Here is a 13,921-nt window from a genome sequence, read left to right as displayed (position 1 = left end):
ATTGGTCTGGAAATCCAAGCTTGTTGTTTCTCTCAAGACCGGTTCTGTATACAGATCAAAATTCAATATTCCTCGATTATTCGAAACATGCGGGTTGCACAAAACATGATACATGTACATGGGGAACTGTTTGGTGTATAACATTATAAAATTATTTAGCATAGCCAAGTAATTATTCAGCATACTTGTCTAATTACGAGTGCTCTTGAATCAAAAACAATGCGTGATTTAAGTACTTTTTTTTTAAATGTGATTTAAGTACTTGATTTTGGTTGTTCCCAAATTTCGTAGAGGCGACGTTACACAAATTGCAAGAAATGAGGACATAATTTAAGTACGAGCTATCTGTTTTGCGCTACTGCTCAGTCTACTCTTTCAGTCTATTGAACTTTTATCATCTGGATATATGCAGGTGTTTTTGGTTTACATTAATAGATATTTAACATCAATTTTTTTAACCAGTTATTTAATTTATATATATTCTTTGCAATTAACATATAACCTAATTTTACTTTGTTGGAATAATATTTCCAATACAAAAAGAGTTAAATAAATGAGTCGTAAATTTGTAAAAATATAATGATGTCTAGAAGTCCATAGAGGTTCCATGAAGATCACAACTTTTCTGCTCGCACTCTAACTTGCCCCATCTTGCATCCACTCTCTCGCAAGGGAACACCAACTTCCCCAAACTGCAAGAAAAAATAGAATTGCACTTATGGATCATAAATTCTTACCTATGCCCATAAGGCCCATAACTTTGAGATGTATCAAAATGTCCCTCCCCATAAAAGCTAAGGCTAATCTCCTTTCATTTTACCTTCTATTTACGGTGTTGTGTACATGGCAAAGCCACTGGGAGAACTCCTCCTGAGATCCAGCTTGTGGAGGATTCGATCTATCATGAACCAAACAAAGAAGAGTGAATTGGTGACTAAAATCAACTACAGTAAGATGCAATGAGCTACTACAAGATAAGTTTACCTTAGGATCTCTTTGAAGTGATCAGCGCATTCTCTACAAGGGTACATTCGAGAAAGTATCCCCATCTACACCACCGAAAAATGTTCATTATAAGCTTTCACATGAAAGAACACTTGGGGCTGCATTACAACCAGTTTCAACTTGATCTAATAAACTGACATGACATCTATAAATTAGATAGAGTAGGAAGAGTTGTACCAGTTCTTTAACATCCTTCTTTTGCTGCCTGGTTGGTCTTTCTGGATACTGATGAGAAAGAAAGAAACATCTGATTCAGAATACATACCTGAGTTTAAGCAATTCACAAACATCTACTTATAAACTGCTAGAGGTCTCCCTAATCAGATAAGATATACGCATAAGAATGACAAAAACCAAACAAAACTCTCTATTTCACTGTAAATCACTGAACAGAGGGCAACCTAAAGTGAACCAGAAAGCACTCTCACCTCCCCTTTAACTCAAAAAATTCCAACCAAACAACCAATACCCAAAAGACCCCTCTTAATCATGTTCACCCCTCATGTATCAAGGAAGATACGTGGATGATAAGTATGGTTACATTGGGTAGAAAGATAGTAATGAGAGTGTAAAAATAGGATTAGAATAGAGAGAACTAAAGAAAACTCAACCTGCGCAGCAAGAGTGTGCAGAAAAGTCCAAGTAGCCCTCCCGAGATCTTCTTTAGTCACAGGACCTATAGACTTGTCCTGAAAGAAAACAGTGTAAGTTTAGTGTAAGCTACAAAGGTTACTCATGAAACCCTTTTTTTAATGAGTGTTTAAAGGTGAAACCTTTAGCAAGAAAGCCTTAACATACAGAAGCAGGACACACCTTTACCTAGCTAGTTACACTATTTTCAAAAGTATCATACCACAACAGTGTATACCAGTAGTGATACCATGTCAAAGGTATCTGAGTTCAACTTAATATTATCTAGATAAGGTAGAAACGGTTCATTGGGGAATTTCATCGAACACTTGGTGGTGATCATAAGCAGGCGAATGTATTGAAGAGTGTAAGCAGCAACAAACCCTAGAACTAACTGAACCCCTAATTAGATTTTAACGAGAAGATTCTTACCTTGAGAGGAAGTTTGTGATGATTAGAATTGTTGGTTGTGATTAGTGGATGAGAGTCTAAGGAGATGGGGTTTTGGATCGCGGATGACGAACGAGGAGTACTTTTGATGCTGATGAAGTTGGAGAGATGGGTTTGGAGGCAATTCGATAGTTTCTCGAAGGTCTGGAGAAGAGGCTGCCATGGATTCTCTGCCATTTTGTTTTTGTTTCTTGGAGAAATCTCAGGAGAAGAAGGGCTAAATGTTGTGAAGAGAGAGTGGATAGTTTAGAGACCGCTCCTTTCCTTTTGTCACACAAAAAAAAAATGCATATTAAATAAAATTTATAAAAAGATAAAAGTTAATTTGCTTAATGCATAATGAAAAAATCATCTCTCCTATTAACATTATCCAACTTGGAGCAATCCTGATAGGAGATCTCAACATGAAATTCCAACTTTAGAACTTCATGTTAAGAAACTCACATTAGAATTGTTTTTAGTTTTCTAGAGTTAAAATGTTGGAGAAAAACTAACCAAAATGTTTGAGATTGACTGCTCAGCCATGCTTCTCTACAAAGGTACATTCGAGAAACTATTTTCTTTTAAAAGTTTTGTGTTTTCATCAGTAACATTATGTATTATAAAATATATGGAGTATTATTTTTAAATAATACGTTTTGAATTCAAATTTATTTATTCAAAAAAAAAAATTCAATTTTTTCTTCATGTCCTAAAGTTTTTTTGAATTATTTTAGTTTGTTATTTTAAAGTTTTAGTATTTATTTATTTTTTTAAAAAAAAATCCCACCATTTCCTAACTCCACCCTTCAAATCTAAATCCTAATTTTAGATTCTCTAACATAAGGATTAAGTTTTTATTTACTTTTTTAATAAAACATTTTGGTCATTTTGATTTTTATAGACTGTATTTATGATCAAAAAAAATTTAAAGTCATCCTAACAAATTTCTCTAATATAAATTAAATATAGTATTATGTTTAGTGTATAATATGAACATTATAAATTAATTAACTCAAAAAATAAATGCTAGGAATTATTCAATATATACAATATTACATGATTCCACTAGTTTCACGGATACATCGATTTATTTTTGTCATGCTAGTGTTATATCCATAATCCATCTAATCTGTCTTCTAAGACTAGTTTTATTTTCCTCTCTACTCGCAGATTATATATTTTTGAATTTGTTGATTTTTTATTTCTACTACTATGTAAGTTTTTTATTTGATTTTTATTCTTCTTTTTATAAACTATTGTTGACTGTATTTATGAAAAAGTTCAAAACATTTGTTTTTTTTTGTTTTACTAAATTAGGATATAACTTATAGTTTTTCTATTCTGTACCTGATGCTTTGTTCTTAAAAAATAGATTTACAGTTTATGAAAATAAAATAAGTTGAACAAGTTAAATGTAAGGTTCAACTTAATTGAATACCATGTCATAATATCTACACTTGAATCTTAAAATTGTGGTGGTTAAATTATAAGTTTTACTCACAAAAACCTAGACTATGAAACTTGTAGTGCATATTTTATTATTCATTCATATTCTCGCGTCCCTATGTTTTTAGTTACACCTTTTTGTAGTTTTTACAGTATTTTAATAAGAAAACCACACATTATCGCTTGTTCCAAATTCACTTTCATGTTTTTATTGATAGAAAAAGATCGCAATTTTTCAAGATTCTTCTAAAAGACAAACTAGATGAGTTTACTAAAGCATGCACACTAGCGAGATAAACAAAAACTCACTATTTTGAACATATTTTTAACATTTTCTGAAAATTTTCTAACTTTTTATAATATTTTTTCCTATTTTTTATTTTCATTAATTTTATCTAATTTATTCAAGTTTCTTTGAAATTTTATATTTACTGTTTTATCTAACTTTTATTTTTATACTGTTTTATTAATTAAATAATTAAAAATTAATTTTTAAACAATAAAAGTAACTGCCATGTCACCTACTTTATCGGTAAATGAATAATGCTGGTTGTAATTTTTAACTTGACGAATAAGTAAGCTAATTTCAATGTTTAATATGTTACCAAAATCAAGGTGTCAAAACATGAAGAATTAGAATGCAAAATTTTATCAACTTCATGATTTAAAATGTGATTTCCCCTTAAGATATCTAACAATTATGCTTTGTTATTCAACAAATAAAGTCCAACTAGAACATCAACACTTGTAGGTAAAGGTATAACCATCATGTAAGGATTGACATAAGTCATTAGGATGATTATAGTAAGAAGACCACATGCTAATCAGATCCCAGCAAGATAGTATATAGTTTAGTCAGAAAACTACATATAAAACAAGTCCCATATAGCAGCGCAAACACTCAGATAAAAGCCTTCTCTATAGTATTCACTTCTTGAAAACATACTATTTATCACTATATCATTTTATACTGTGTAATTTTTTTAGTAATTTTTCTTTTTTTTGCTAAAAAAGTTTTTCTTTTCAATCGTAAAGTGTTGTAGTTTTATGGTGGTTAATTATAAGTTTTACTCACAAAAACATAGACTATGAAACTTGTAGTGCATATTTTATTTTTCATTCATATTCTGGCATCCCTATGTTTTTTTAGTTACATCTCTTTGTAGTTTTTTACAGTATTTTAATAAGAAAATCACACATTATCGCTTGTTCCAAATTCACTCTCATGTTTTTATTGATAGAAAAAGATTGAAATTGTTCAAGATTCTTCTAAAAGACAAACTAGATGAGTTTACTAAAGCATACACACTAGGGAGATAAACAAAAACTCACTATTTTGAACATATTTTTAACCTTTTCTGAAAATTTTATAACTTTTTATAAATTTTTTATTTTAAAATATTTTTTTTCTATTTTTTTATTTTCCTTAATTTTATCTAATTTATTCAAGTTTCTTTGAAATTTTATATTTACTGTTTTATCTAACTTTTATTTTTAATACTGTTTTATTAATTAAATAATTAAAAATTAATTTCTAAACAATAAAAGTTACTGCCATGTCACCTACTTTATCGGTAAATGAATAATGCTGGTTGTAATTTTTAACTTGACGAATAAGTAAGCTATTTTCAATGTTTAATATGTTACCAAAATCAAGGTGTCAAACATGAAGAATTAAAATGCAAAATTTTATCAACTTCATGATTTAAAATGTGATTTCCCCATAAGATATCTAACGATTATGCTTTGTTATTCAACAAATAAAGTCCAACTAGAACATCAACACTTGTAGGTAGAGGTATAACCATCATGTAAGGATTGACATAAGTCATTAGAATGATTGTCGTAAGAAGACCACATGCTAACGACATCCCAACAAGATAGTATATAAGTCAGAAAACTACATATAAAACAAGTCCCATATAGCAGCGCAAACACTCAGATAAAAGCCTATATAGCAGCGCAAACACTCAGATAAAAGCCTTCTCTATAGTATTCACTTCTTGAAAACATACTATTTATCACTATATCATTTTATACTGTGTAATGTTTTTAGTAGTTTTTCTTCTTTTTGCTAAAAAAGTTTTTCTTTTCCATTCGTAAAATGTTGTAGTTTTACGGTGGTTAAATTATAAGTTTTACTCACAAAAACATAGACTATGAAACTTGTAGTGCATATTTTATTTTTCATTCATATTCTGGTATCCCTATGTTTTTTTAGTTACATCTCTTTGTAGTTTTTACAGTATTTTAATAAGAAAACCACACATTATCGCTTGTTCCAAATTGACTCTCATGTTTTTATTGATAGAAAAGATTGAAATTGTTCAAGATTCTTCTAAAAGACAAACTAGATGAGTTCACTAAATCATACACACTAGGGAGATAAACAAAAACTCACTATCTTTAACATATTTTTAATATTTTCTGAACATTTTCTAATTTTTTAATATTTTTATTTTAAAATATTTTATTTTCCTACATTTTTTTTATTTTCCTGAATTTTATATAATTTATTCAAGTTTCTTAGAAATTTTATACTTATTGTTTTATTTGACTTTTATTTTTATACTATTTTATTAATTAAATAATTAAAAACAATTTTTAAACAATAAAAGTAACTGCCATGTCACCTACTTTGTCGATAAATGAATATTTCCGCTTGTAATTTTTAACTTGGCGAATAAGTAAGCTAGTTTCAATGTTTAATATGTTACCAAAATTAAGGTGTCAAACATGAAGTTTTGAAATGCAAAAGTTTTATCAGCTTCATCATTTAAAATTTTTGATTTCCCCTTAACATATCTAACAATTATTGTTTGTTATTCAACAAATAAAGTCCAACTAGAACATCAACACTTGTAGGCAGAGTTATAACCGTCATATAAGGGTTGACATAAGCCATTAGAATGATTATCGTAAGAAGACGCTAACGAGATCCCATCAAGATAGTATATAGTTTAATCGGAAATCTACATATAAAACAAGTCCCACATAGCAGCACAAACACTTAGGGGGGCTTATTGTATTGATGATTTGAGAGTTTTTAAGGGATTTAAACATCCTCTAGATTTGGGATTTGAAAAAAAGTTTTAGGAAGAGATTAGAAGAGATTTTATGAAATCCGAGGGTTTTTAAAAAAATTTAACATGTCATTTTTTAGTTTTTACTTTGGAAATATCGATAAGAAAACAACTCAGAAAATTGTTGATAGTTAGGGAAGTCATTCATGTCGTAACCGATGAAATACATGAATGGTATCCTCTTTCTTTTGCCCATGATGATGTCATGTAAATAATCTTGAAGACCACCGTTTTAAGCCCTTGTTTTTTTTGGTCCAAATATTCAAATTGTAGCATGTGCAGCAATGAATATAAGAGTTCGGGAGCATGAGTCCCTCAATGAAAGCCAGTCAGAGAAAGCATTCTAGATTTCTCAGAGATCTATCATGATAATCCCAATATTCTGTAACCTATCCTTTGAAGAACCAAATCCCAGATTTCTGAGAGACCTCACAATGAAGAATAAGATGGTCTCTGCTTTCAGAGACGACATCACAGAGACGGCAAGACGATGATGGACAATAAACCCAGATGAATTCCAAAAAAAAAATTGTCGCCAAAAGTTTATCAATTGCAAATCAATTTGGGATAAATGTTCAAACGAGAAAAGGAAGCTACTTTTCAATTTTTTCAAATACCATATCGTGAGGTGGTATTTTGTTTCTACTAAATTGTAACTGCAAATCATTTTTTATGTAAATCGAAATAATCAGTGATATATTTTACTAATGAAATCCTTGTTTTCCAATAAGGGAGGATTTGAAAGAGCTTTTATAAATGACTAGTCCAATAAGAAGGGATTTTAAAGAGTTTTTATAAATACTACATCCAATAAGGAGAGATTTGGGTAAAAACTGATATTCTTTTAAATCATCAATCCAATAACCCTCACTTAGATAAAAAACTTTTTCTATAGTATTCACTTCTTGAAAACATACTATTAATCATTATATCATTTTATACTGTGTAATTTGTTTTAGTAATTTTTCTTTTTTTTTGCTAAAAAAGGTTTTCTTTTCCAACCGTAAAATGTTATAAATCATCTTACTCCAAAGTAATTTTATTTATATATTTTTAACAATATATGATGTAACACAATGGCTATTCCTTGGACGTCCTTTTAATAGATGACATAATTTTTGGGTAGTAGTTGAATTTCTTTAGTTAAAAAAAAATGCACTTGTTTGACAAAAAATTACTGTATATAAGTGTCCTAAAATATGTATGATCTTATATTAATTTAGGGAAACATATTGATGGGATCTTGTTATGAAACTCTTCTAATGAGTTATGTCGATCTTTACATGATCGCTTTACCTCTGCCTACAAGTGTTATGTTCTTGGACTTCATTTGTTGAGTAATAAGGCATAATGGTTAGGTATGTTCATACTGTTTTAGTGAATAAAATCACCTAAGATGTCTCTTCAAAAGAATCTTCCACAAAGAGGCACTTTGACCTAGTGAAACACAAAGAGGCAGTTTGTCCAATTGAATACTATATCATAATATCTTCACTTGAATCTTAAAATTGTGGTGGTTAAAATATAAGATTTACTTTTTCAAAAAAAAAATAAAATATAAGATTTACTCATATACCTAGACTACGATGTTTGTAGTTCATGTCTTAGTTTTCATTTATATTTTGGCATATCTAGTTTTTTTTTTGTAGTTACATCTCTTTGTGATTTTTAACAGTATTTTAATAGGAAAAACATACAATGTCCCATGTTCAAAGTTCACTCTCATGGTTTTATTGCTATGATAAATCGCAATTGTTCATAAGACGCTTTTATTTGTCAACTTTTACATACTTCTCCGGTATGTGATTTAGATTCACAGTTTGACCACATAAATGAGGGTTAAATATTCAATCCAAACCACATTAACAAATGAACATTGAAAATAGTAAAAACAAAATTACCTTTATATTATTCATATTTTTCCTTTGTGTAAAGTAGTGTACGTATCAACTTGTAAAGGCTTCCAGTTTTTTTTTAAAAACAAAATATTGATGAATATCAGCTCGAGGGTTTTTCTCATTGGACTCATTCCCTTGTTCATTTCATCACATCAGTATGGTATGCAATATTACTTTGTCTTATACTAATACTTTTTTATTATTCATCATCTTTAGATAGAGAATAGCCATAAAGTGCAGCAATAAGAGGAACATAGAGAAAACATGACGAAAATACCTAGAGATAGACTAACTGATAACTATGGAAATTAAGTACAATATATTATCACAGTTCTCAAACGGTCCTCTTCTGCAACTCTGCGTACGAAGTATACCACCATTTTTATTGTGGTTTCAGGGTTGAGGTCTGTCAGTCTCCAAGAATTGGCATCAGTCCACCATTCATTTGGACAACCTTATGATATGTCAATTTATTTACAGAAATATTTCTCGGAATGGTATGATATATCTATCATGTGCTTAACGATGCTCACTGATGGTGGAATCCTTATAGACAACATGGTTCCGAGTCTTCCAACCAACTACACCTTTAAATCAAATTGTTCTTACTTTTTGAGTGTCCGCATTGTCTGCTATAACATACAATAATTACTATCATCCTCAGTACAACTTGAATAATGTACATCATATAAATTTAAATAATGTATATGCTAAATAAATATCTTCTTTTTTAACAATGTATGCTAAATATCTAAAGTTAACATAAAATTTGTTTGGTTTATACAATTGGATGGAAAATCAGTAGATATATAAGGTATTTCCAATGTTTTAAATATTTTTGGATATTTATTTTTAGCTATTTTAAGTATTTTGGATAATTCCGAGTGTTGGATAATTCAGGTTATTTTTAGTAGGTTGGATATAAGTCTAAAAATAATTAATATATATAAGTATATAAATTGTGATTGGGGTATCTTGGATATCCAAAATATTTCAATTGGGTTTCGTTCGGATCAAAATTTTAAATGCCAAAATTTTGGATCCATCCGGATATTTTAATAGTTCCAGTCGGGTTCAATATACATTTTTTGGGTGTGTTCAGTTGCTTTTGGATTGAGTATTTGCTAAACAGAATTCAAAAGAATTCACATACATTTGCTATTATGTTTCCTTGGTACTTTGTTAGAATTAGTTTTAAGTAGAATTTGATGTACTTTTGTATGAAAAACAAGAGCAAATAAAATACGACATGTTGAAAATTAACATGTTGCCAAATACGACATTCCAGCCCTATTAATATCATAATGTATGAATTTCAGTTGAAAAGAACATGTTGCCAAAAAAAAGAGAGGATTGAAAAGAACATATGACTTTAATTAATTTGTGAACACTTTTGCTGAGTTGGCATAGCGTAGGAGCTTTCAAATTAGCTAATTTTATATAGTATAGATTTCATATATATAATATATATATATATATATATATATATATATATATTTATATCTATTTATATATATCTATTTACAAATTTTCATCAATTAAACGAGAAAATGTAATCTTACATGCTGAATGCATGCCTCTCAACTTATATACGGATAAAAAAGTCAATCTCTCTCTGACTCGCTTCCCGATGCAGTCTCGCTGGTCTCTCCCTGGCCGTGCTTCCACCGGACAACCGTCGTCTTCAACCTCCGAAGATGCTCCTCTCCTCCCACCGTTCCCCCAGACCCTCCTGATCCCAAATCCCAATTTTCGCCTCATCTTTTCCCTCCCTTAGACTCCACTCCCCCGCCCACCCGCTCTGAAAAACGTAGATCTCACCTCACCAACTCCCCCATTGACACTACTATGACTCAAGCTCTTGAATCATCCCCTGCTGTGGCCAATGCTGCAACTATTACTCAGTTTGGAACTCTTGCAGAAGTTGAATCTATCACTACTGTTCCTACTACAGGAAACCCTAAACCCCTTACTTCCAACAAGCTACTACCTCTTCTAATCCGTTAGAAAAGCAGAGCCTTTCTCTTCCTGACCCTCAAATAACCAACTTTAGGACTATCCAACCAAACCATAACAGTCCCGTTCTGTCCAATCCAGCTTCTCGCAACCATACCCTTCCCGCAAACCCTACTATTCCTATCATCCCTACTCCTCCACTAAATACTACTTCCTCCTCTGCTCCTCACCCTCCCGCACCCCCTCCAGTGACAACCCTACCTTAGCTGATACTCTTCGTCTCAAAGGTGATAAGACCTTCCAAAGGCTTGCACCTGTCACTATCTCTGATACTGGTCGCCCTCGTGTTCTTATACCTGACTCTGTCTTGAGAAGGGTGCTGAGCTTCACCGTGATTTTATCATCTGCTACTTCACGGCCGCCCTCCTCCATTTAAACAGATTCAGGGCGTTCTCAGTCATATGTGGGGGAAAGGCAGAAGGCTTGAAATGCATAACAATCCCCTGCAACGTTCGGTCCTCGTTAGAATACCGAGTGATTATCTAAGGCAAAAAATCTTAGATAAAAACATTTGGTATGTAGGAGACTCTATGTTTCATACCGCGCAGTGGTCGTCAGTGCACTCCTCAGCTACTCCACCTCTTAAATCCATCAAGATCTGGGCACATCTCACCGGTGTCCCACTTGACCTACGTTACAAACAAGGTCTTAGCTTGGTGGCCGGTTTAATAGGGGAACCTAAGGAAACTGATGATTTTACTCTAAATCTTGTGAGTCTTACCCTGTCTCATGTCAAGGTGGAGGTGGACCTCACTAAGTCTCTCCCTAATGTGGTTGAATTTCAGCGACAGAGTGGTGAAATAGTAGAGGTTCAAGTCGACTATCCTTGGCTGCCTCCAACTTGTTCTCATTGCCAGGAGCTTGGCCATGTCATAAGGAATTGCTTGCTTTACACTCCTCCCAAGGACGTCCCTCCGATTGCAAAAGTACCTGTTGCCAAAGATAAGCAAAATCTGTCAGACTCTGTGAGGAAGACTCCTTCTCAAAAGGCTAAATCAAAACAGTATGTTCCAAAGTCAACCATCCCTCCCGTCACTGCGGTTCAAATCCCTCCCACCTCTCAATCCCTGTCTCTCCCCACTAGCCCTTCTGCTTTCAAAACTCCCTCTTTTGTAAAAACCCCTTCACTTAAATATCCTACCCCCATTGAAAGTCCTCTCGACAAGCCACAAAAACCCTCCCTAAAAATATCTCGCTCCTCGCCCACTTTTTCTCCACCAGCCCCACCAAAAATTTCCTACCAATCCTCTAACCCTGCCCCATCTTTTCATGAGGTTGGTACTTTACAGTATCTTGAGTCCTCTCCTTTTATCCCCCCCTCTTTAAAAACCCTTTTTTGCCTCTACTAATCGTTGGTGACTCTCTCCATTCTAATGGAGACCCCCCCCTTTTCTTCTTAAATGAGTGTAAAACTCTTTTTTGGAACCTCCGTGGTTTAAATGACCCGGGGAAGCATCGGACATTTTCGGATTGGCTATATACTAACAAGCCTATTTTTGGTTGCCCTATTAGAAACACATATAAAGGAACTCTGTCTGCCCCGCTTGATGACTACTCTATGCAAAGACTGGCATTACCTATCTAATCACAGCTCTGACGAGGACGGGCGAATAGTTCTTATCTGGAAGGATCCAGCTAAAGTAACAGTAATCTCTCAATCAAGGCAAATGATTACATGTGAGCTACAGCTTCCTAACAGCCAACCTATCATCTACTCTGCTATATATGCGTCTAATTTGAGTGAAGAAAGGACAGACCTTTGGGTAGAGCTTCTGAACCAGCACTCTGCTCTTGCGCTGGACACTAAGCCTTGGATGATTGGTGGTGACTTTAACCAAATCCTCCGCCACTACGAGCATTCTTCGTTCTATCACATGAGACATTCTTCTCAAATGTTTCAGTTTCGTGACAGTCTGCTGCAGCTGGGAGTCTTTGATCTCCGTTATTATGGACCTGTTCATACATGGACAAACAAATGTGATACTGCTCCTGTTGCAAAGAAGCTCGATAGATGCTTGATCAATAGTGAATGCATCACCTCTTACCCAAACGCTACTGCAAACTTCCTACCCCCAGCCCCCTCAGACCACACCCCCTGCCTCATAGACCTTGCTTTCCACCTCCCCAAAGCCGGAACCCAACCTTTCCGTTTCCTAAACTACTTAACCAAGCACCCGAGCTTCTTAGAGGTTGTCACAGATGCATGGTTGCTCGCCGGAAACGTGTCTGCCAACCTAGCGTCTCTGTGTTGGAAGTTGAAAAACATAAAAACAACTCTCAAAACACTAAATAAAGAAAATTTCTCTTCTATTCAACAGAGAGTTAATGAATCTTACCGTTTGTTACAACTTGCGCAGGTACAGGCTCTTGCAGATCCTACACCACTCACTTTTGCTGAAGAACAAGACCTAAACCTGAAGTGGCAATTTCTGAGACAGATAGAGGAATGTTTCTTTTTGCAGAAGTCTAGAATTAATTGGCTAAGAGAGGGGGATCTGAACACAACTTACTTTCACCGCGTCTGTCAAGTGCGTGCTAGTTTCAATGCTATCGGCTCCTTCCTTCTTCTGTCTGGAGTAACTATCACAGATCCACTACAGATGAGTGCTCATGCCATCTCTCATTTCCAAGCAGTCCTGGATCCTGCTCAGCTGCCTCTACTTTGGTACACTCCGTCCGAATGGTTCTGCTCTCTCACGCCATTCAGATGTAGTCAGCAACAGACGAACTCCATCCTCTTGATGCCTTCTGCGGATGAGATAACTAAGCTTATGTTTTCACTGAACCCAAATAAGGCGCCGGGACCTGACGGGCTCACCTCTAAGTTCTTCACGGCTTCCTGGTCACTGTTGGGATCAGAGTGCATCAACTCCCTGCAAGAATTCTTCAATTCAGGATTCCTACCAAAGACAACGAACTCAACAATTCTCTCTTTGGTTCCGAAATTCACTGGTGCATCTAAGATTACTGACTACAGACCTATCTCCTGCTTAAACACACTCTATAAAGTCATTTCACGTCTACTAGTGAGGCGTCTTAAGCCTATTCTACACCAACTCATCCTACCAAATCAAACGGCTTTCGTGGAAGGCAGGCTACTAGTGGAGAATACGGTTTTAGCTAGTGAACTGGTGAATGGTTACCATAGGAACACGGGGAGTAAGAAGATTACCATCAAGGTAGACATTGCTAAAGCCTTTGATACTCTTTCTTGGGAGTTCCTCTTTGCGGCTCTAGAAAGCTTGGACTTGCCTGCTCCTTTCCTCCGTCTCCTCAAAGCTTGCATCTGCACTACAACGTTCATGGTTGGTTACAACGGCACAGTGAGTGGTTTCTTTAAAGGCAGAAGAGGATTGAGGCAAGGAGATTCTTTATCTCCTTACATATTTGTGATTGCAATGAACTACTTGT

The 13,921-nt window shown here is 33.9% G+C and overlaps 1 protein-coding gene across 1 annotated transcript; it reads right to left on the bottom strand.

Moving 5' to 3' along the window:
- Window positions 1-490: 490 nt before the first annotated feature.
- On the bottom strand, window positions 491-2,362 carry LOC108820843 (FAD-linked sulfhydryl oxidase ERV1). The gene is made up of 6 exons (XM_018593864.2): window positions 2,068-2,362; window positions 1,617-1,694; window positions 1,183-1,230; window positions 985-1,049; window positions 821-898; window positions 491-692 (listed from the first exon to the last, which is right to left on the bottom strand). Exons 1-6 carry the CDS (start codon window positions 2,260-2,262, stop codon window positions 587-589), a joined length of 570 nt encoding a protein of 189 aa, XP_018449366.1. The 5' UTR covers window positions 2,263-2,362; the 3' UTR covers window positions 491-586.
- Between the last annotated feature and the right edge of the window lie 11,559 nt (window positions 2,363-13,921).

This window comes from Raphanus sativus, chromosome 8, assembly GCF_000801105.2.
Source record: "Raphanus sativus cultivar WK10039 chromosome 8, ASM80110v3, whole genome shotgun sequence".
Classification (NCBI taxonomy): Eukaryota; Viridiplantae; Streptophyta; class Magnoliopsida; order Brassicales; family Brassicaceae; genus Raphanus; species Raphanus sativus.
Note: the sequence above shows the minus strand (reverse complement) of the source record. Positions and strands in the feature narration are given on the sequence as shown.

What these genes read in the sequence shown, in the direction of transcription:
- LOC108820843 (XM_018593864.2), bottom strand. Translation starts at nt 2,262, where the DNA reads ATGGCAGAGAATCCATGGCAGCCTCTTCTCCAGACCTTCGAGAAACTA. An exon ending in CACTTCAAAGAGATCCTAAG is followed by an intron (nt 899 to 984) that starts GTAAACTTATCT and finishes GGTTCATGATAG; the next exon opens with ATCGAATCCTCCACAAGCTG. An exon ending in CACAACACCGTAAATAGAAG is followed by an intron (nt 693 to 820) that starts GTAAAATGAAAG and finishes TTTTTCTTGCAG; the next exon opens with TTTGGGGAAGTTGGTGTTCC.